The 24610-nt window shown below is 41.4% G+C and overlaps 1 protein-coding gene across 3 annotated transcripts in view; it reads right to left on the bottom strand.

Annotated features, from left to right (window-relative positions):
* Window positions 1-24610, bottom strand: part of LOC135512305 (corticotropin-releasing factor receptor 2) — a 78623-nt gene that overhangs the window by 10846 nt on the left and 43167 nt on the right. For all 3 annotated transcript variants that reach the window (XM_064934226.1, XM_064934208.1, XM_064934215.1), the window contains 5 exons: window positions 11873-11958; window positions 9725-9831; window positions 9275-9392; window positions 9023-9176; window positions 443-503 (listed from right to left, as the gene is read on the bottom strand). In XM_064934226.1, the coding sequence (XP_064790298.1) occupies window positions 443-503; window positions 9023-9176; window positions 9275-9392; window positions 9725-9831; window positions 11873-11958 (526 nt within the window). The remainder of the gene's footprint in view (window positions 1-442; window positions 504-9022; window positions 9177-9274; window positions 9393-9724; window positions 9832-11872; window positions 11959-24610) is intronic.

The raw sequence follows: 24610 nt of genomic DNA, 5'->3' as shown, positions 1-24610 counted from the left end.
GGAGTTCTGCAATTTCACCGGATGTTGTCGAAGTTACTAGCGGAACGCCTGTGCCAGAAAGGTGTAATTACTACACTGTACCACAAAGGATATAAGACATCATTCAAAAAGAGGAACCTTTTCGTCCAATTCTTTAAAAAGAAAATAATTTGTTAATAATTGTTTTGAGTTTCATCTGCCGTGAACTGTTTTTGCTAACAATAGTTTTGGCCATGTTGTGATTTTGAATAGTGTTACCAATACTGTTACCAAAAACCAGAAAGGCGTAACTACTACACTGTACCACAAAGGATATAAGACGTCATCATTCTGAAACGTGATACGTATAGGTTTCTATGCACTCCATCAAAGGTCATCAAATACAACAAAATGTCTACAACACAAACTACTTACTATAAAATGCTTGAGATTCCACTGTTGTTAATTAGAAATGTGCACTTACTGTTCATTTTCATTGTAAAGCTTCCCAATGGCCCAAGCAACAATTATAGGACATGGAATGCCTGAAAGAAAGATATATTTTTTAAACTTATTGGCAATAAACATCACATCTAAAAAAGTATTGAAGACTACAACGTCTGAGTGATAGTGTTAATATCATTAGGGAGTAGGGACATGCTCTAAATTAGAATCAGGCTGCTGTGTTTAGCAGCTATTACAGAGATTAAATTAAGGGAATCCATTGAGGCCAGTTGGATCCGTCCAGTTCTACTTTAATCTGGCTTTAGAACTTCTTATCTTCTTGGTCTCTAGTGTTGGACAGATACAGTTAAAGCTATTCCACTTTTTACATTCAGCGGTTAAAGAAAAATAAAAAAGATCCCAGAAATTAAACTTAAGTTGATCTCAGATCAATTGTCTGGGGCCAAGTTAACCTCCCCTTTCATGTAAGAAAGTCATGGCCATCATGCTTTTAGGGATTGAGGATTATTTTGTTTATGTATTAAACTGTGAGTTCCAGACCCGTTCCAGCCTCGTTGCTTAGGGGGTCCGGGGTCTTCCCTGGGATAATTTATATGTAGGACTGAGAAGCTCAGTTCTGGTGACTTTATAAAAGGACATTCTACTCCAAATTCATGATAAAAAAAGTATGCTGACATCATCTAAAATATCATTTCTAATTCCAGAAATGGGCTCAATAACACATTGGTAAAATGTATGTAAAAATTATTTGTAGCCAATGCATGGTCTATATCATCAGATGTGTTATTAGCAATAAGCATTATGTCCTATAGCCCAACTGCTGCAGCATAGGGGCTATAAAATATACATAGGCTGAAGCATGGGGTTTGTCTATCTGCATTTACCCCATTGGACACAACATCCTGATTGTTATTATTATTAATGCTAATTATTTTAATATAAATATGTATATATAAATCATTCTTAATTATTATTCACACAAAAATTTGCATTTTTTTCGTTTCCATTACAAAGTATGTCATTGCCCCGTTAAGACGTCATTGCCCCTTTAAGAGCTCGATTGTGCAGCTGGACCTGAACCATGCTTGAAACTCAGTTGTAAAACTGCATGTGTAAAATGATGTCAGACGCGCAATTAAAGGAGTAGAGAAATAAATGTGGTAGCGATGGAAAACTGGGATCCCCCTCTTTTTTAGCAAAATACGTTTGCAAAAACTGCTTTCAAAAGTGTTTCCCCGTAATTCCATTAAGAATTGTTGTGCGTTGAATGCTTGTCAGAATGTTTGTCAGAATGTTTTCCTCATATGTCTTTCCCAACTTGAATGCGCCCCTGATAGGACCAGGATGTCTTGCTCCCAGGCAGACTAAATACATTGTTTGCCCGCTTTGAGGACAATACAGTGCCACTGACACGGCCCGCAACCAAAATATGCGGACTCTCCTTCACTGCAGCAGTGAGTAAAACGTTTAAACGTGTTAACCCTCGCAAGGCTGCGTCCTCAGAGCATGCGCAGACTAGCTGGCTGGTGTGTTACGGACATATTCAATCAATCCTTATCCCACTCTGCTGTTCCCACATGCTTCAAGATGGCCACCATTGTTCCTGTTCCCAAGAAAGCTAAGGTAACTGAGCTAAGCGACTACCGCCCGTTCACTTCCGTCATCATGAAGTGCTTTGAGAGACTAGTCAAGGACCATATCACCTCCACCCTACCTGACACCCTAGACCCACTCCAATTTGCTTACCGCCCAAATAGGTCCACAGACGATGCAATCTCAACCACACTGCACACTGCCCTAACCCATCTGGACAAGAGGAATACCTATGTGAGAATGCTGTTCATCGACTACAGCTCAGCATTTAACACCATAGTAGCCTCCAAACTCGTCATCAAGCTCGAGACACTGGGTCTCGACCCCGCCCTGTGCAACTGGGTCCTGGACTTCCCAGGTGGTGAGGGTAGGTAACAACATCTCCACCCCGCTGATCCTCAACACTGGGGCCCCACAAGGGTACGTTCTGAGCCCTCTCCTGTACTCCCTGTTCACCCACGACTGCGTGGCCATGCACGCCTCCAACTCAATCATCAAGTTTGCGGACGACACTACAGTGGTAGGCTTGATTACCAATAACGACGAGACGACCTACAGGGAGGAGGTGAGGGCCCTCAGAGTGTGGTGTCAGGGAAATAACCTCACACTCAACGTCAACAAAACTAAGGAGATGATTTTGGACTTCAGGAAACAGCAGAGGGAGCACCCCCCTATCCACATTGATGGAACAGTAGTGGAGAGGGTAGTAAGTCTTAAGTTCCTCGGCGTACACATCACAGACAAACTGAATTGGTCCACCCACAAAGACAGCATCGTGAAGAAGGCGCAGCAGCGCCTCTTCAACCTCAGGAGGCTGAAGAATTTTGGCTTGTCACCAAAAGCACTCACAAACTTCTACAGATGCACAATCGAGAGCATCCTGTCGGGCTGTATCACCGCCTGGTACGGCAACTGCTCCACTCACAACCGTAAGGCTCTCCATTGGGTAGTGAGGTCTGCACAATGCATCACCGGGGGCAAACTACCTGTCCTCCAGGACAACTACACCACCCAATGTCACAGGAAGGCCATAAAGATCATCAAGGACAACAACCACCGGAGCCACTGCCTGTTCACGCCGCTATCATCCAGAAGGCAAGGTCAGTACAGGTGCATCAAAGCAGGGACCGGGAGACTGAAAAACAGCTTCTATCTCAAGGCCAACAGACTGTTAAACACCCACCACTAACATTGAGTGGCTGCTGCCAACACACTGACTCAACTCCAGCCACTTTAATAATGGGAATTGATGGAAATCGATGTAAAATATATCACTAGCCACTTTAAACAATGCTACTTAATATAATGTTCACATAACCTACATTACTCATCTCAAACAGTATGTATATGTATATACTGTACTCTATATCATCTACTGCATCTTTATGTAATACATGTATCACTAGCCACTTTAAACTATGCCACTTTGTTTACATACCCCACATTACTCATCTCATATGTATATACTGTACTCGATACCATCTACTGCATCTTGCCTATGCCGTTCTGTACCATCACTCATTCATATATCTTTATGTACATATTCTTTATCCCTTTACACTTGTGTGTATAAGATAGTAATTTTGGAATTGTTAGGTTAGATTACTAGAAGCACAAGCATTTCACTACACTTGCATTAACATCTGCTAATCGTGTGTATGTGACAAATAAATTTGATTTGATTTGATTTACTCTTGCATAGAACACACAACAAAAAGATGACTAGGTAAATAGGTCAACTATTCTACTATGGGGTTGTCTGATTCAGTTTTAATAACAACATTACATGACAAAAATAGTAGCACTGGAAAGTTACCTGAGTGATAAAGTATAGGCTTTGAATTAGGTTGCCAGCAGCTATAGTTGGCTACACAGCTGTTTGAGTATAGCACTGAGATGGTACCCATTTTAGACTATTTAATTCCCTTCATCTGAACATCAGTGTCAGCAACAATAATGCATGTCAGTTCAGGCACACAAGTATTTGAGAATATATTTAATAGAACAGACATGCTTCTGTCTGTGTTAGGCTATGTCATTTTACATTTACCAGACACACTTATGCAGAGCAATTTACAGGAGCAATTAGGGTTAAGTGCCTTGCTCAAGGGCACATTGACAGATGTTTCACCTAGACGTTGCAGGGATTCAAACCAGCGCTACTGGCCCAACACTCTTAGTCGCTAGGCTACCTGCTGCCCTTCAAATATTGTCCCAAGGGTGTTGGTAGTCGTAATTTAAGTAACCTAATTTATATTCCTCTAACTCCACTGAATGCCTCTGTTAATCCACGCAATGTCATTTTGAATTCCCTAAAGTGAGTGTGGAAGAGGTGAACAAATTATTTTCTATCAACAATGACAAGCCACCTGGGTCTGACAACTTGGATGGAAAATTACTGAGGATGATAGCGGACTATATTGCCACTGTTATTTGCCATCTCTTCAATCTAAGCCTACAGTAAAGTGTGTGCCCTCAGGCTTGGAGGGAAGCAAAAGTAATTCCGCTACCCAAGAATAGCAAGGCAACCTTTACTGGCTCTGACAGCCAACCAATCAGCCTGCTACCAACCCTTAGTAAACTTTTGGAAAACATTGTGTTTGACCAGATACAATACTATTTCACAGTAAATTAATTAACAACGGACTTTCAGCATTCTTATAAGGAGGTGCACTAAACATGTACATCACTTCCACAAATGACTGATGATTGGTTGAAAGAAATGACAATAAGAAGCTTGTGGGAGCTGTTTTAACATCAAGGCGGTGGCCCGTTCCTGTAGGTTCATGCTCTACAACATCCGCAGAGTACGACCCTGCCTCACACAGGAAGCGGCGCAGGTCCTAATCCAGGCACTTGTCATCTCCCGTCTGGATTACTGCAACTCGCTGTTGGCTGGGCTCCCTGCCTGTGCCATTAAACCCCTACAACTCATCCAGAACGCCGCAGCCCGTCTGGTGTTCAACCTTCCCAAGTTCTCTCCACGTCACCCCGCTCCTCCGCTCTCTCCACTGGCTTCCAGTTGAAGCTCGCATCCGCTACAAGACCATGGTGCTTGCCTACGGAGCTGTGAGGGGAACGGCACCGCAGTACCTCCAGGCTCTGATCAGGCCCTACACCCAAACAAGGGCACTGCGTTCATCCACCTCTGGCCTGCTCGCCTCCCTACCACTGAGGAAGTACAGTTCCCGCTCAGCCCAGTCAAAACTGTTTGCTGCTCTGGCCCCCCAATGGTGGAACAAACTCCCTCACGACGCCAGGACAGCGGAGTCAATCACCACCTTCCGGAGACACCTGAAACCCCACCTCTTTAAGGAATACCTAGGATAGGATAAAGTAATCCTTCTCACCCCCCCCCTTAAATGATTTAGATGCACTATTGTAAAGTGGCTGTTCCACTGGATGTCATAAGGTGAATTCACCAATTTGTAAGTCGCTCTGGATAAGAGCGTCTGCCAAATGACTTAAATGTAAATGTAAATGTTGTTAGACTGCAATGCAGCGGTTGACATGATCAATAATAATCTGCTGCTGGAAATACGTATGTGTTATGACTTTACATCCCCTGTTATATTGTGGATTGAGAGTTACCTGTCTAACAGAACACGGCAGGTGTTCTTTAAGGAAGCCTCCAACAGAATACAGGTAGAGTCAGGTATTCCCCAGGGCAGTTGTCTAGGCCCGTTGCTTTTTCAATCTTTACTAATGACCTGTCACTGGGACTGAATAAAGCCAGTGTGTCTATGTATACACATCAGCTATCACAGTATGTGATAGCAAAGTGCTGCAGTTAGTTTTAGAATGTGTGGCAAGTAATAAGCTAGTGACATTTTTTTTAAACTAAAAGCATTGCATTTGGAATAAACCATTCACTAAGCCCTATACCTCAACAAAATCTTGTACTGAATAAATGTGGAAATTGAGCAAGCTGAGGAGATTTATAACCCATGATTGTAAACTGTCATAGTCAAAACATATTGACACAATGGTAGCTAAGATGGGGAGAGGTCTGTCCGTAATAAATTCTCCCATTTCACCCGTTCCTCCACATACTGCACTGGCTTCCAGTCAAATCTTGCTTCCACTACAAGACCATGGTACATGCCTATGAAGCAGCAAGAGGAACTGCCCCTTTCTACCTTCAGACTATGCTAAACCACCGAAGAGCGGCTCTACACCATTAGAGCGAGACCAGCTGCGCTTGGCCCGCGACTGGAAAATGCTAGCTGACATTGGCCGGCAACTTGTGTTTCCTCCGGAGATCGCAACCACCACCCTAAGACCTGACATGGTGCTCTGGTCCCGTTCACTCAATAAGGTCTTCATCATTGAGCTCACAGTACCCTGGGAAAACTCAGTAGATGAGGCTTATGAGCGAAAACATCTGCGCTATGCTGATCTAGCTGCCGAAGCACGGCATCATGGCTGGAACACAGAAGTCCGACCAGTGGAGGTGGGCTGCAGAGGTTTTGTGGCAACATCTACAACCAGACTGCTTAGAGACCTGGGAATTAAGGGCCAGAGCCAGCGTTCGGCAATCAAAGCTGTATCAGAGGCGGCAGAAGGCAGCAGTCAGTGGCTCTGGATGAAGAGGAAAGACCCCAGCTGGGCCCCGAAGTGAGAGGGCCAGGAGGTATGCGGTCAACAATGCTTGACTCAGGGAGGAGGATGCCCCTGCCATGCATAGTCCCATGGGATGTTGGCTATCAACAACAAGGCAACTCCTATGACTAATTGGGAATGGGACGCAAGCGTAGGATTGATCACCCTGTCGCTGGCCGCCTTTGGGGAGGGTGTATAGTGTGAAAGGCCGAAACACCCTAGGAACCAAAGGTACACTACTGACGATGCGCTCCCCAAATTTCACCACTCTCACTGTTCACTAACTCTTGGAAGTGCTTGCACAGAGGATAGTAACATCTCATCCTGTGTTCTTGGAATCAAATATACACCCCAACCAGAGTACTCCGTTCTGCCACCTCTGGTCCTCCCACCCCCTAATTAATCACTGTTTATTGTGCCTTAATGTGTCTGGACCCCAGGAAGAGTAGCTAATGGGGATCCACAGTAAATACAAATACCTGTCATGCCCTGATCTGTTTCACATGTCTTTGTGATTGTCTCCACCCATCTCCAGGTGTCACCAGTTTTCCCCATTAGTCCATGGTTATTTATTGCATTTATTCCTGTTTGTCTGTTGCCAGTTTGTCCTGTCTTGTTCTTATCACTCTTTTGCTAGTCCTCCTGGGTTTTGACCCTTGCCTGCCTTGACTCTGAAACCGCCTGCCTGACCATACTGCCTGCGCTGACCTCAAGCCTGCCTGCCACTCTGTACCTCCTGGACTCTGACCTTGTTTATGACCTTTTGCCTGTCCACTGCCATTCTCTTGCCTGCCCCTTGGATTATAATAAATATCAGAGACTTGAACCATCTGCCTCCCGTGTCTGCATCTAGGTCTCGCCCTGTGCCCTTATAATACCTAGACAACGCATAGTTGTTCTAATCTAGAAAAAGAGAAGAAAGTCTATGTTAAATTAACCCACATGCCAGACATACTGATTAGAAATTATGATTCACAAGAGTAAGAACCAAGTCTTGCCACGGTAATGCCTGAAATGAGAGATCATAATTAAATGTTGCAAATACTGTAAGATTCCACTTCAAAGATGAGACCTGCGCATGAAAACCACTTGATCATCAGTGGAACTGTGGCAGACTGAGTAAATTACTGAAGGGTTTTCTCAAGGACATCCCAATAAAACAAACATAAAACCTGATTACAATCTTAACTTTTAACATATATAGACAAATGATCCACTACTGTGCAAGGTTTTCACTTCTTACAGAATAAATGTGCATAGCAAAGACATAACTGTTCAGATAGACTGCTAGATCAATTGAAACATTTTGTTAAATGTAAATGTATAAAATTAATTCTGACCGTCATCCCACTCCTGACACCAACACATCCCACTGCTGAAACCAATGGAATGAAACAACTCCACAACACCTCCACTACACGTAGCTGAATTGAGTGAACAAACTTTAGTTAATTACATTTTGGGGCCAATATGAGATTTCTAATAACTATACTGGATGTATTTACTATACCCTGGCCTTTACCCTAGCCTACAATAAGTACAAATAGCTATTTGGGATGATTCACTTAAATGTGAGCTATATACATATCCATTCAGATCAATGTTTTTATTCCAGTGCATATAAAGTCCTACACTACTGTACATGTTACATAAAGAAAACGGCAAGATGGCTCAGCAGTGAGCTCAGCTCAGCCGAATGACTCAAGGCTACTCGTGTCATTTCAGGTGCCTCTCCATGGTGTGAGTCAGTTTCTAACATAAGTGCTAGTCTCTCCTGACTGCAATGTGCTTTCACTAACACTTCAGCTCTAGGTGAGCCTGGGTCATTTATGTGGTGATGACTGGATGCATCTGCTGCCCGTCCCATCAAGTACTTGCTCAATCACAGGCCGGAAATGATGCACAACCACCTCTGATTTACCCACAATCCAATAGCATATGGTCTTTTCTTGAAATACATGCTTTTGGTTTCATCTCACAAGGTGCTTTGAGAGAAATGGAATGGGGTTTTGTTTTGCTAATCAGCGATATTTAACTACATTGTCTACATACGTATACTCAAGCATTCTGTAGCATTCACCCTTTGTGATGGAGGTGAATTAATAAAATCACTGGTCTGTTCTATGTAATATGTGGGGATTTACCTCTTAGAGCTACAGTAAATGATATTCCTAGAAACAATTTGTTTTAACCAGACTGTCACATTGGCTCATGGAGGTGACAATATGATTTTTGAAAAGAGGGTAAACATAATAACTGCCCTTTCATGTTTCATATTTAGGTGGTGTTAATTCTGCCTTATGCAGTTTTATGATAGAAGCCAGTCACTTGTCATAGTCTGACATAGTAAATTGGTACACAAACACTTGCTGATGCTGAACATTATTAATTAGAATGCACTTACACCAGCCAATGAACAAGAATACCCATTTCTTTAGCTTGTCTGTTGAATAAGTCATCACAATGGCTGTGTGAAGGTAGCATCCCTCAACAAACATCCAGAAAAAATTGGTCACCACAAAATAGTTATATATAGTCGTTATAAGACGACACCAAGGCTGTAGAAAGATAGGAAAACAATCATAGTTAGTTATTAGTGCAATAAAAAGCTTAACAGTCATGTGAATTGTAAATAATAATTTTTAACGACAGTTACCTCATTGCTCTCATGTATATTGTGATCAATCAACTGAAGTAGGAACCACATAACATTCCTCAAAATGAAGGTTGTTATCAAATTCCAGTGGATTATGTTTCGAAGGCATCGTATGCTCCTAGAGAAGGAAATAAAGAAAACAATGTTTTAGTCTACATACCTAAAGTTCCAAAATTCCAGTCAAAAACATATTCCTATAGTAGGCGACAAGTATACATTGAAACACATTTTATTCTTGGGTGCAATTTAATTGATCAATTTTTTTAAAGTGCTATATTAATTAACAAGCATCAAAACACAGTGCATACTTTACATAGACACTTAAAAGACATTAAGCGAGTTAGCCTAATAGGAGGGCAGTCCTGCAGTCCACATAAATTTCAGTCATTATTTTGTAAGAGGTCACATGTACTGCAGATACATTTAGAAGGGTACTATTTCTGTACTTGCCTTAAGCATAAGAAGAGAATGAAGGCTATGACAAGAGCTCCCACAGAAATACAGTGGCCGAGGTAGTTGATGATCAGAGCAATCTTATAGTGCATTGGGTATTTCCTCTGTGGGGAGAATATCACAAGATCTACTTCAAAATCTCGATAGACACAAATGTTAAACTAAAAATAAAGGGGTTATATACACATTGACAGAGACATACATTTGCAATGCACAATTCACCTTCAAAAGATATCGATAATACATACAAATGGAAATGTGAAACATTCTGATTATAAATTACATACTTTAGCTGACTGGATTAGTAAGAATAAATAAACTGTTATTATATAGTAAATGTGCCATAAATATGCCCTAATCAGATAAGTGAGATAATTATGCCACGACTAATTCTGCACTATATGTGAAAATCTTTCCGTATTTGTGACATCAGTAAAGCAGCAAACATAAATATCATCATTTTGAATGTCCTAAAGTATGCATGAAAATAATCCGCTAATCATGTTACACAACCATTCCAAATGTCACGCCCTGGCCTTAGTTATCTTTGTTTTCTTTATTATTTTGATTAGGTCAGGGTGTGACATGGGGGATTTATGTGTTTTGTCTGGTCAGGGTTTTTTGTATGTTTATGGGGCTGTATCCTTTCTAGGTAGTTTGTATGTCTATGGTTGCCTAGATTGGTTCTCAATTAGAGGCAGCTGTCTATCGTTGTCTCTGATTGGGAACCATATTTAGGCAGCCATATTCTGTGGGTACTTTGTGGGTGGTTGTCTTCTGTCTTTGTGTCATTGCACCAGATAGGACTGTTTCGGTTTTCACATTTATTGTTTTGTATTTTGTAGTGTTCTTGTGTATGGCCTTTATTAAACATGTTGAACTCTAACCACGCTGCATTTTGGTCCTCCTCTCCTTCAACGGAAGAAAACCGCTACACCAAAGATATCATTTTAAATGTTATCTAGGACATATTGTACATCATCGTGTCTAACAGGTTGATCTGATTACACTATATACACAAAAGTATGTGGACACCCCTTCAAATGAGTGGATTTGGTTAATTCAGCCACACCCGTTGTTGACAGGAATATTAAACTGAGTATACAGCCATGCATTGTCCATATACAAGCATAGGCAGTAGAATGCCTTTACTGGAGAGCTCAGTGACTTTCAATGTGGCACTGTCATAGGATGGCACCTTTCCAACAAGTCAGTTCATCAAATTTCTGCCCTGCTAGAGCTGCGTCTGTAAGAAACGTCAGCACAAGAACTGTTAGTCAGGAGCTTCATGAAATGGGTTTCCATGGCTAAACAGCCGCACACAAGCCTGAGATCACCATGCTCAATGCCAAGCATCAGCAAGAGTGGCATGGCCAACATTGGACTCCGGAGCAGTGAAAACGCATTTTCTGGAGTGATGAATCACACATCACCATCTGGCAGTCCGACGGACGAATCTGGGTTTGGCGGATGCCAGGAGAACGCTACCTGCCCTAATGCATAGTACCAACTGTAAAGTTTGGTGGAGGAAGAATAATGGTCTGGGGCTGTTTTTCATGGTTCAGGCTAGGCCCCTTAGTTCCAGTGAAGAGAAATCTTAACACTACAGCATTCAATGACATTCTAGACAATTCTGTGCTTCCAACTTTGTGGCAAAAGTTTGGTAAGGTCCTTTCCTGTATCAGCATGACAATTTCCCCGTGCACAAAGCGAGGTCTTTACAGAAATTATTTGTTGAGATCAGTGTGGAAGAACTTGACTGGCCAGCACAGAGCCCTGACCTCAACTCCATGGAACACCTTTGGGATGAATTGGCGAGCCAGGCCTAAGTGCCCTACATCAGTGCTCGACCTCACAATGCTCTTGTGGCTGAATGGAAGCAAGTTCACGCAGCAATGTTCCAATATCTAGTGGAAAGCCTTCTCAGAAGAGTGGAGGCTGTCAAGGCTGCAAAGGGGGGACCAACTCTATTTTAACGCCCATGGTTTTGGAATGAGATGTTCGATGAGCAGGCATTCACATACTTTTGGTTATGTGATGTGTGTGGTTCTGGTTGTTAACGTTGTCTCTAACAGGTTACTTGCAATGAGCATAATAAAGGAGAAGGCATAGGGTTTCATCTGTATAACCAATAGTTAAACCAACCTTCTCCTCCAAAATGGGTTCACAACTGGAGTAGTTGCTCTTCAGAGCCCACGTTCCATTATCCATGCATTCTCTGTAAGCACTCCCTGCAAAAAGAGGAGTGAGAGGATTGTAAATGTATGGTCACATTACTTATGGGCTATAATTCAAGTACAGGTGCATTCAATAGAGTAAACAGAAATATACAGATGTAGGATCTTAATTTGAACTATACTGTCACAGCAAAATAATTCTTCAGCAACAGGATTTGAACGTTTAGTCCATAATATTGCTTGATCCGTGGTTAGGCTATCAGCTGGCTAAAAGTAGTCTACATGAAAAGTGCAATACTGTTAATATAACTGTGTGTTAATGTGGATTTTCAGTGAATTTATGTAAATCAAAGCTCATCTGCATTTCCTGTGATGCAGGAAAATTCTCAGTAACAAAAGAGTGTTCAAATTAAGATGTGTACTCATAGCTGGTTGCTCCTATTGGCCAAAAATCAAATGTATGAATTTAGTCTTGCCATCAATGTTGAGTTCAATATTACACAATACATATGATTGTGCTATATTTAAGATAAGTAGATAATAGTAAAACAACAATCATTCATTTGTAGTAACAGTTATGAAGTAACTTGATAATATACTGAACAAATATATAAACGCAACATGTAACAATTTCAAAGATTTTACTGAGTTACAGTTCATATAAAGAAATCAGTCAATTGAAATAAATGAAGAGGACCAATATGGAAATAAGACACAAACTTTACTGTGTGTTATCCTCAATTATTATATTCATGTGCATGTATGGATTTTTCAAGTTTTATGTGTGCTTATTTTTCTATATGGTCAAATTAATAAACAAAAAACAAATGATTAGGCCCTATTCTATGAATTGCACATGACTGGGGATACAGATATGCATCTGTTGGTCACAGATACCTAAAAAAAAAACATGTAAAAAAATGTTTGTTGCGCTGCATGCCTCACACATGTCGTTCTCATAGAGTTGATCAGGCTGTTGATTGTGGCCTATGGAATGATGTCCCACTCCTATTCAATGGCTGTGCGAAGTTTCTGGATATTGCTGTCATACATGTCGATCCAGAGCATCCCAAACATTCTCAATGGGTGACATGTCTGGTGAGTTTGCAGGTCATGTAATAACTGATCCATTTTCAGCTTTCAGGAATTGTGTACAGAATCTTGCAACATGGGGCTGTGCAATATCATGCTGAAACATGAGGTGATGGTGGCGGATGAATGACACAACAATGTGCATCAGGATCCCGTCATGGTATCTCTGTGCATTCAAATTGCCATCGATAAAATGCAATTGTGTTCGTCGTCCGTAGCATATGCCTGCCCATAACATAACCCCACCGCCACCATGGGGCACTCTGTTCACAATGTTGACATCACAAAACATTATACGTGACCAACAGATGCATATCTGTATTCCAAGCCATGTGAAATCCATAGAGCCTAATGAATTTAATTAAACTGAATGATTTCCTTGGATGAACTGTAACTCGCTCAGTTAAATCTTTGAAATTCTTGAATGTTGCGTTTATAGATTTGTTCAGTGTAGTTAACTCAATAATAGTTACAAGATCATTCATGTGTAGAATTAAGTCAATGATAGTTAAACAACATTGTAAAACAGGTTGTTTGGATACTGGATGCTGATTGGTTGATATGCAGGAGTTGTGGGACAACAATGTGTGCTCTCTCTCCGGCCTCTAGGTCACCAGGCTGCTCGTTATGGCGCACACCTGTCACCCTCGTTACGTGCATCAGCGCATAATGACACTCACCTGGACTCCAATACCTCCTAGATTACCTGCCCTATTTATGTCACTCCCTTTGGTTTCTTCCCCAGGCGATATTGTTTCTGTTTCATGTCTGTGCTTCTTGTGTTGTATTATATTTCGTTCAGTCATTAAATGTATTCACTCCCTGAACTTGCTTCCCGACTCCCAGCTCACACGTTACACCATGCTACTATTTGGTTTGCAATAGTTGGGGGTTGTATAAACATACCTGTCAGCCTCTACGACCTGTGTAACAACGTATAATTTTACAAATGTAAACTCTCTGTATGTAGGCCTATTGGATATTTATTAAATCATTATTCATTGAAGTTATTTTCTCTCCTCATCATTGAATCTCTGCTAGCTAGCTACATGCCAATGATTTGTTTAGCATAGCAACGTTGTCACAATGGTCGTATGGAGTAGATCAACGCGCAACGTGCTGTGAATCCATTATTTTATTGAATGACGAAAAAACACGAACACTTAAACAAAAACAACAAACCGAACGTGACGCTATTTCATCGAGTGCAGACACAGGCAACTACACATAGACAATAATCCACGAAATACCCAAAGAAAATAGCTGCCTCTAATTGAGAACCAATCTAGGCAACCATAGGCATACATAAACACCTAGATGGTAAACAACCCCATAAACCTACAAAACTCCTAGACAGTACAAAAAAACACATACATCACCCATGTCACACACAGGTCATGACAAACGTTGAATGAACAACTGGGTCAAAACATGAAAAAATATTTAAGGACCATCATCATTGAATCTCAAAATCAAATCAAATGACAAAAAAAACAACATTTGTCACATACACATGGTTAGCAGATGTTAATGCGAGTGTAGCGAAATGCGGGCAGGTAGTTTGCCCCCGGTGATGCGTTGTGCAGACCTCACTACCCTCTGGAGAGCCTTACGGTTGTGGGCGTAGCAGTTGCCGTACCAGGCGGTGATACAGCCCGACAGGATGCTCTCGATGGTGCATCTGTAGATGTTTGTGAGTGCTTTTGGTGACAAGCCGAATTTCTTCAGCCTCTTGAGGTTGAAGAGGCGCTGCTGCGCCTTCTTCACGATGCTGTCTGTGTGGGTGGACCAATTCAGTTTGTCTGTGATGTGTATGCCGAGGAACTTTAAACTTACTACCCTCTCAACTATTGTTCCATCGATGTGGATAGGGGGGTGTTCCCTCTGCTGTTTCCTGAAGTCCACAATCATCTCCTTAGTTTTGTTGACGTTGAGTGTGAGGTTATTTTCCTGACGCCACACTCCGAGGGCCCTCACCTCCTCCCTGTAGGCCGTCTCGTCGTTGTTGGTAATCAAGCCTACCACTGTTGTGTCGTCCGCAAACTTGATGATTGAGTTGGAGGCGTGCGTGGCCACGCAGTCGTGGGTGAACAGGGAGTACAGGAGAGGGCTCAGAACGCACCCTTGTGGGGCCCCAGTGTTGAGGATCAGCGGGGTGGAGAGGTTGTTGCCTACACTCACCACCTGGGGGCGGCCCGTCGGGAAGTCCAGTACCCAGGGTCTCGAGCTTGATGACGAGCTTGGAGGGCACTATGGTGTTAAATGCCGAGCTGTAGTCGATGAACAGCATTCTCACATAGGTATTCCTCTTGTCCAGATGGGTTAGGGCAGTGTGCAGTGTGGTTGAGATTGCATCGTCCGTGGACCTATTTGGGTGGTAAGCAAATTGGAGTGGGTCTAGGGTGTCAGGTAGGGTGGAGGTGATATGGTCCTTGACTAGTCTCTCAAAGCACTTCATAATGACGGAAGTGAGTGCTACGGGGCGGTAGTCGTTTAGCTCAGTTACCTTAGCTTTCTTGGGAACAGGAACAATGGTGGCCATCTTGAAGCATGTGGGAACAACAGACTGGGATAGGGATTGATTGAATATGTCCGTAAACACACCAGCCAGCTGGTCTGCGCATGCTCTGAGGGCGCGGCTGGGGATGCCGTCTGGGCCTGCAGCCTTGCGAGGGTTAACACGTTTAAATGTTTTCCTCACGTCGGCTGCAGTGAAGGAGAGTCCGCATGTTTTGGTTGCGGGCCGTGTCAGTGGCACTGTATTGTCCTCAAAGCGGGCAAAAAAAGTTATTTAGTCTGCCTGGGAGCAAGACATCCTGGTCCTTTGACGGGGCTGGTTTTCTTTTTGTAATCCGTGATTGACTGTAGACCCTGCCACATACCTCTTGTGTCTGAGCCGTTGAATTGAGATTCTACTTTGTCTCTATACTGACGCTTAGCTTGTTTGATTGCCTTGCGGAGGGAATTGCTACACTGTCTGTATTCGATCATGTTTCCGGTCACCTTGATTCCGGTCACCTGATTAAAAGCAGTGGTTTGCGCTTTCAGTTTCACGCGAATGCTGCCATCAATCCACGGTTTCTGGTTTGGGAATGTTTTAATCGTTGCTATGGGAACGACATCTTCAACGCACGTTCTAATGAACTCGCTCACCGAATCAGCGTATTCGTCAATGTTGTTGTTTGATGCAATACGAAACATATCCCAGTCCACGTGATGGAAACAGTCTTGGAGTGTGGAATCAGATTGGTCGGACCAGCGTTGTACAGACCTCAGCGCGGGAGCTTCTTGTTTTAGTTTCTGTCTGTAGGCAGGGATCAACAAAATGGAGTCTTGGTCAGCTTTTCCGAAAGGAGGGCGGGTCAGGGCCTTATATGCGTCGCGGAAGTTAGAATAGCAATGATCCAAGGTTTTTCCAGCCCTGGTTGCGCAATCGATATGCTGATACAATTTAGGGAGTATTGTTTTCAGATTAGCCTTGTTTAAAATCCCCAGCTACAATGAATGCAGCCTCAGGATATGGATTCCAGTTTGCAAAGAGTCAAATAAAGTTTGTTCAGAGCCATCGATGTGTCTGCTTGGGGGGGAATATATACGGCTGTGATTATAATCGAAGAGAATTCCCTTGGTAGATAATGCGGTCGAAATTTGATTGTGAGGAATTCTAAATCAGGTGAACAGAAGGACTTGAGTTCCTGTATGTTGTTGTGGCCACACCACGTCTCGTTAACCATGAAGCATACGCCCCCGCCCCTCTTCTTACCAGAAAGATGTTTGTTTCTGTCGGTCTCGACTGTATGTAATGAAACCTAAGATGACCTGGGGTACCAATGTAAGAAATAACACGTAAAAAAACTGCATAGTTTCCTAGGAACGCGAAGCGAGGCGGCCATCTCTGTCGGCGCCGGAAGTACATCATCTCTGCTAGATAGCTACATGCCAATGATTTGTTTAGCATAGCATAGTCAAATGAGTAGAATCGGCTTCACCTCGGGCCTAAGAACAGCCCTTAGTTGGGAGTTATCACACAATAATCCCTGGGTTCAAGGGCCTTATTGCTTAAATAATCCTTAATTTATTTAGTTGACAATCATTACGCCATGTATAGTAGCAAGTCAATAATAGTTACACAATTCTTCATGTGTAAGATTAAGTCAATAATAGTAACAGAAATATTAGTTTCAATCATCACTTGTAGTAGTTCTAGTAGATAATAAATCGATAATAGTTACAGAATCATTCATGTGTAGGATTAAGTCAATAATAGTTACACAACAATCAGTAACACTTTCAATCTTTAACTTACAGTAGCAGTTATTAAGTCCATAGTAGTGACACAACAGTCTTTCACTTAGCACTCTCCTGTGAGTCGAGACAAGAGTGTTACTTTGCCCCTCGGTTCAAAGTTTACCGGTTTAATCTTTTTTTTGCCACCCCAGACACTTTAGGAATAAAAATGTTAATTTATGCAAAGCCTCTTTGTCCTCCAGTTAATATATTTGCATATCTTTTAAAACCTCTTATTGTAATCAACTTTGAACAGATTTAAAAAAATAATAATATCCCCATTTTCTACATTTCAGTATACTTTTTTAAATCTCATTCTTGAAGACCACTTCAAACTTCTTTTTAATCCTCTTAATTTTGTGCATTATGTTATGTCCATTTCATGAAAGAGAATCAGATCATTTCAAATGAATCAGTCCTTTCCAATGCCTCACACTATTTGCTTTTCAACATTTTGATACTGTATGATTGTCTCTCTTTTGTATAATGAGATATACAAAATCCTGATGTACACAATTAACATTGGGGCATGTTCACTGACCTTTTTTAGCTAAATATTGGCTTGATGATTGATTGGAGGAGCAGGGTGTGCTGAGTTAGTGGATGGGGTGGCAGTGGGGTTGAATAAAGACGGTCAGATCTGGCCATGCAATCTGGTTTATTACCTTTCAACACATGAGGATTTACTGAGACACAAGACAAAGGATAACACCTGATTATGAATAAAGCTAACGTGTGTGCATAACGAGGTATCATGCAATCAGTTAAGCGTGAGTCAAATCTTATTGTTCTGAGTGCAATGGTATTTCCTAATCAACAGTGAGACCTCGGCTCATTATCAATGTTTTTAATTTGCACTGGATGGATAATTAACCATGAAGAATCTATACAGTTGAATTGGATGCAGCGTACACCTTCAGTTAAATCATTTGGAACAAACAGGCAGCATGAGTCCCATGAGACAAGGCAAAACAATCAATGACATTACCCAACCAAATACATTGAGTCTGTTCATTTGACCCTGTTTAACAAAACTAACTGGACATGTGCATTGATCCAATGCCAGAGGCAGTGCTGAACTGGACAACAAACGCCTTGTTTCACAGATGAGAGATGTACTAAATACATTTTGAGTGTATTTTTAGGATATTAAAGAGAACTGGATTGTACCTCTGACACCCTAAAGATTCATCCTCCTCTGTACTCAGACACTCCAGAGTTGACAAAGTAAATCCAAAGTCATTGGGTGGCATTCCGGGAATACTCAGATACTTTCAACAGTGCCTGTCTGCAGGCAAAGTCTTGTACGGTAGCTCAAACACCCCCAGTTCTACACTTCTAAGACGAGGAGGATTTTCCCAGATACTTAATTTCTCTCTGTGTTCATATCATCCTTTCTTTGTGAAGAACACTCTTTCAGTCAAGAATTTAGGTCTGGGGAGCAGGTTGAGAGGAGTACAGGTTTCTGACAAACCATCTGTACAAAACGCATGATGAAGCCACTTTATTCATATATTTGTTTCTCTTTCCATAACTATGGCACTCTAGTCAGTTTCAACTCTTACTTTGGACTTGGATAAGGAGAAACTGACGTTTCTGTGTACAGTATACACTGAGTGTACAAAACATCTTTCCATGACATAGACTGACCAGGTGAATCCAGGTGAAAGCTAAGATTCCTTATTGATGTCACCTGTTAAATCCACTTAAATTAGTGTAGATGAAGGGGAGGAGACAGGTAAAACCAATTTAAAATTAAGCCTTGAGGCAATTGAGACATGGATTGTGTATGTGTGTCATTCAGAGGGTGAATGGGCAAGACAAAAGATTTAAGTGCCTTTGAATGGGGTATGGTGCCAGGTACAATGGTTTGAGTGCGTAAAGAACTGCAATGCTGCTGGGTTTTTCACCCTCAACAGTTTCCCGTGTGTATCAAGAATGGTCCACCACCTAAAGGACATCCAGCAACTGTGGAAAGCTTTGGAGTCAACATGGACCTGCATCCCTGTGGAACGCCTTTGACACCTTTTAGTCGATGCCCTGACGAATTGAGGCTATTCTGAGGGCAAAAGGGGTGAAACTCAATATTAGGAAGGTGTTCCTAATGTTTTGTACACTCAGTGTCAGTATATTGTTTATAGTATTGAAGGAGGTTTCCCAAGGGTTGAAGAGAATCCAGCTGGTTGTACAGGTTGTAGAATTCCATACCCACTTTATCACAATGCTGGTGATTAAAAAAAAGGAATCAAAAACACAATCAAATCTAATCAAAAGGTATAATTCCTAGGTTTTTGATATATTAATATACTGTATGTTCTCCTAGATTTAGATGAGTTTCCAGGCTTCTGCATATGAAACAACTCCTATAAAGGGATGTATTACTGACTCTGTATTCCATGCATGTCACTCACCTGAGCCAGTTACGTCAGTCACGCTTTCCAGACATTTCAAATTAAATTGTACGACCTGAGGCATGTCAAAGTACAGTAGATATACCTCCCTGCTTAAGAGAGTTAGGTATGTCTTTTTAAGACAGAACAAATCGAGGCATATCTGTCACTGTGTTGGTGTTTTCTACACAGACATCAGATACGGGGTAAGGCTAGAGCGTAGTTTGCCTCAATTTTAAAAGTCAAGAAGTCAAGAGGGTCAAACAGTATTCTCAGATTAAGGAAAAACAGCAGTGCTTCAAAACACAATGACACAAATTAAATATGTCAATGGCTTCTTTGATGTTCCTTTTCGAGCCTTAGAGTGACAGCCTATCCATTTTAACATGGCTAGGATGAAATTCAGTCTCTAAAACAAAAAAACACAACATCAAGGGAAAGGCTTTTAAAAATCCACTTACCAGGGGAAAAATGAAAAAAAGGTTTTGATTTTCATGTCTACAAAAAATATTTACTCATATTTATTTTGCTGCTCTAAATCCCTCAAAATCAACTCTGGACCTCAAAGTCAGTTCCACTGTGTCGTTTCATTGTTCCCCTCTAATTAGGGTCTGATTTAGACCTGGGACACCAGGTGGGTGCAATTTATTATCAGGTAGATCAGAAAACCAGCAGACTCTGGACCTCGTCAGAGTAAGAGCTGAATACCCCTGCTCTAATGGGTAAATTGATTATTTTCGAGAGGGAATGTTTACTAATATCATACATTTTGTCCATTGTTAAAGTGTTTCCAGATAGATACTGTACACTTGAATATATTGAAAAGAGGAAGAGGAAATGACGTCGAAGGGTGTTTAGACAGCTCGGCTGAATGCAATTTATATGATTTTAAAATGGTATGTAAAATTGTCTTCAATCCCTGTCTGGCAGGCCACCTTAAATCTTATCCCTGAGAAATCTGACCCTGTATGGCAAATCTCTGTTTCAGATCAGCTGATTCAAATAATCAACTCATCACGCTTTGATTATTTGAATCAGCTGTGTAGTGCTAGGGCCAAAACCAAAACGTACACCCAGGGGAGGCCCCAGGACCGAGTTTGTGAAACCCTGCTCTAATGCAGTAGTATCTCTGACATTGACTCATGACTTCTAAAAAAGGAACAGCCTAAGGACAAAATTAGACCTAGGGCTGGATATGAATGTTTTTTTCCCATGTCGTATTTTTTCTCAACATTATATGTTCTTGTAGATTCATTACAGTAGACATCTACTGAAATACAGTAGAAGCTGATTTCAGCATACTGTATGTAAAGAAAATCACCCCAAAAAAACTAAACAATTCTGGCTAACCATTCCACTACAACACCCCAGGCTCATACAAGGACTAGGAGAGTATCTTTCAGGCCACAATATAATATGATTGGTCTTTTTTATCTAAGGTCACTGAGCAACACACAAACAGCATTTGTCTCTTTGGAAAAGTCCCCAGAATGAGAGCATTTGGTGACCAAATTGAATTGACTACTTCAACCTCTGACCCAGACTCAATGTGATGACATGATGAATGAGATTCTTAAAGGGGTAGCTGTCAAATTCTGGAGAAATATAGCACTTTTATTTGGATAGATAGTTGCATATAATTTGCAAATGGATCAGTGCATTCTAAACAGAGTAGTGGAGTAGAATGAGTTATTTATTTCAAAGGCTAATGTTGTCATTAAATTACAGCACCATATCTACCACAAAAGTTCCCTCAAACAGCTTCCTGAGAAGATGCACACACTGCCGTTCTATACTGTTGTATTAGTACCTTTCCACCACCATATCTGGCAGGCTGCTCCTCCTCAGACCATTGATTGGTCAGAGATCAGATATGGACGGGGCTGAACAAGTGAAAGCACTCCATCAGAGGCTGGCACTGATCAAGTGAAAGCACTCCCTGATCCACAACCCTAGCCCACTACAGCAACAGCCACAAGTCACCTTGCCACTGACCCAATCAGTCAGACGTTAGGGGTGAAACCCAAACCCCTTGCCTGCAGCCTTTCTAACCTTCATACTACCATGAGCCTAATGCTGCCATGCCTTTACTACTGCTTTACAAGTGGTATGGATATCAACCTAAAATAGGCTACTGGCTAGCCCTACCCCCTTAACAGCAACCTTTCTAACCACTACACTACCATGAGCTCAACGTGCTCATGCTTTTACTATTGCTATACATACAGTACAATGAGCAGTTTCTGGCCCTGAGAAAGTGGTCTGGAAATAAACCTCATATACTGGCCAGTCAAAATGCTAAATCCTAATATTAAGGCACCTCAAAATCTTTGTAAATGAGACAGAACATTTAATAACACTGACTCATCCCTAACCTTGTTGTGCTAATATCTGAAGCATGCATTAACAAGGCAGGAATGACATATGCATCAATGGAAAACAGTACAGACATGCTAATATATACAGCATAACCAGTTAAATGTAACTACATGTAATTAAAAAATATAATCTACGTAATCCACAAAAGTTATTATTTATCAATAACTAGTAATGCTGCATACTCAAAGAAAGGCTAAAATGTTACCTTTCTGGTAAAAATAGTTAGAAATTGTTGAGATGTAGTCACTTAGAGATTGTTGAGATGTAGACACAAGCACAAGTACAAATATGAAAATATGAAATATTTTATGATGTAGGCTATATGTATTCTAAATATAGCATAATCAAATTATAAAATGACGAACTATAAGATTTCACCTTTCTTATAACTGTAAAATATGTTGAGCGTTAAGAGAAAATGTGCATATTTTCTTAAGGTTTCTCTTGATCAAAACGTCTGCCCACATCGTTGTGGACAACTCACAGAGCTTTAGCTTGGCTTTCTGAACTCGTTACGAACTCGCCTTTCATCTCATATTACAGTTTTCCCCAACTGTTTAGAAACTAAAACTGGCCCATGAGGCACAATGACCCAGACCTGTAACTCATTTAGCAGAACCATACACCAAATCTGTCATAGTACTGGCACGTTTTGCTTTACACTCAGATTGAAATTCTATAACAAACATTTGGCAAAACACAATACACAATTCTCTACCTCTGGCACAACTTTCACAACTAAAATATTTTGTGTGCAAATGAAAAGCAACCCTGTTCAACAAGCTAAACTCAATTACCAACTGATCATGTTCACTCTTCACATGGGCAAACACTAATTGTGCAAATGTTCACTTTGCAATAAAAAAGGCCACAGATGAGTACTCCTGTGTTTGGAGAACAATGGAAGCAAACTTGGCAGAGAGAGAGGTAGAGGTGGGGGTCGGGGTAGAGGTGGAGGTGGTGGAAGAACAGGGAGAGTAATTTCTGATGAAATTTGGGCGATGGTGGTGGACCTTGCAGTCAACCATGGTTTGACCTTGAGAGAGGCTGGGCAGAGAGTGCAGCCCAATCTGAACCTCTTCACCGTAGCATCCATCATCCGGACATTCCTCAATGAGAATAGGTCCTATGTCTGCAGTACATACGGTACCTATCTACTACTTTTGCTACTTGACAGTAGTACAACATAAAGCACAGTAAAGACTGTAGATTCCAATACATACTTGTAAGGGGAAACAAAGTAAATGTTTAATGTATTACTGTTATGTATGAAATTGGGAGCTATACTACTTTGTAACATGTTTATCTTGTATACTGTACTACTGTAGTGTTAAATGAACTGTAAGCTATTTTGTTTTTGTAGAACTGAAAGACGACCACCACGTGGTGGTAGAACGTGGCTATTTATAGACAAATAGGAGGCTGCCATTGTGCAAAGGGATGTTGAAAATAATGGCATAAGATTGCGGGAAATCCAACAACAGATTTTTAAAAACCCTGCCATCTTCCATAACATCAGAGTGAGCTTATCAACCATAGACCGCATCCTTAAGAAACACCATCTCTGGATGAGGCAAATCTACAGAGTCCTATTTCAAAGGAATTCCCAAAGAGTGAAGGATAAATATGAATATGTGCAAGTAAGTAAGTAATGTAGTAGTATTACACTCTTGAAACATTAGAGACTCGTTGATGTTGCCAGTGAACTTTACTATACAGCAATTACAGTATTTACTGTCATTTCAGAGAATCATGGAGTTGGATGCAAGTCCCATCCCCCAGCAACTCATATTTATAGATTAGGCTGGATTCAATTTAGCAAAAAAGGAGAAGAGGAAGGAAGATAGGTAAACGCGCAATCATTGAGGTACCTGGCCAGCGCGGGTGAAATGTCAGCATATGCACAGCTATGAGCCACAATGGGGTCCTCCACTGCCATGCTACCCTTGGACCATACAACACTGCCCATCTCCTTCATTTCCTGAACACTTTACATAACAATCTTTTTCAGCCAGAGCAGAGAAGGCCAGGTGATCCTGTGCAGCAAATGTATGTTCTAATTTGGGACAATGTGCGTTTCCATCGGGCCGCTCAGGTCCGCAACTGGTTCCATGACAACCCCAGGTTTACAATTCTCTATCTCCCACCATAATCCCAATTTCTCAACCCCATTGAGGAGTTGTTTTTAGCATGGCGGTGGAAGGTGTATGATCGCAAACCCCATGAACGTATGGCCCTTCTCCAGGCAATAGAGGAGGCCTGTGGTGACATTCTAGCAGAGTCCTGTCAGGGGTGGATGCGTCATGACAGAAGATATTTCCCCCACTGTCTGGCAAAGGAGAATATCGCCTGTGGTGTTGATGAAAATCTGTGGCCGGACCAATACAACAGACATGACTTATTCTGTTTTCACAATGGAGTATTTGTATCTTGACTTATGATTTAGATTTTACTGTTTTTTTGAGAGTTTACTTACCTGTTCCATACTATTTATTTAACATACAGTACAGTAGTACAAATAGGCACATTTTTCTTCCTTTGCATATGAAAAATATGTA

The sequence above is a fragment of the Oncorhynchus masou genome, chromosome 3 (assembly GCF_036934945.1).
Source record: "Oncorhynchus masou masou isolate Uvic2021 chromosome 3, UVic_Omas_1.1, whole genome shotgun sequence".
Classification (NCBI taxonomy): domain Eukaryota; kingdom Metazoa; phylum Chordata; class Actinopteri; order Salmoniformes; family Salmonidae; genus Oncorhynchus; species Oncorhynchus masou.
This window is presented reverse-complemented; position numbering and strand designations above follow the sequence as displayed.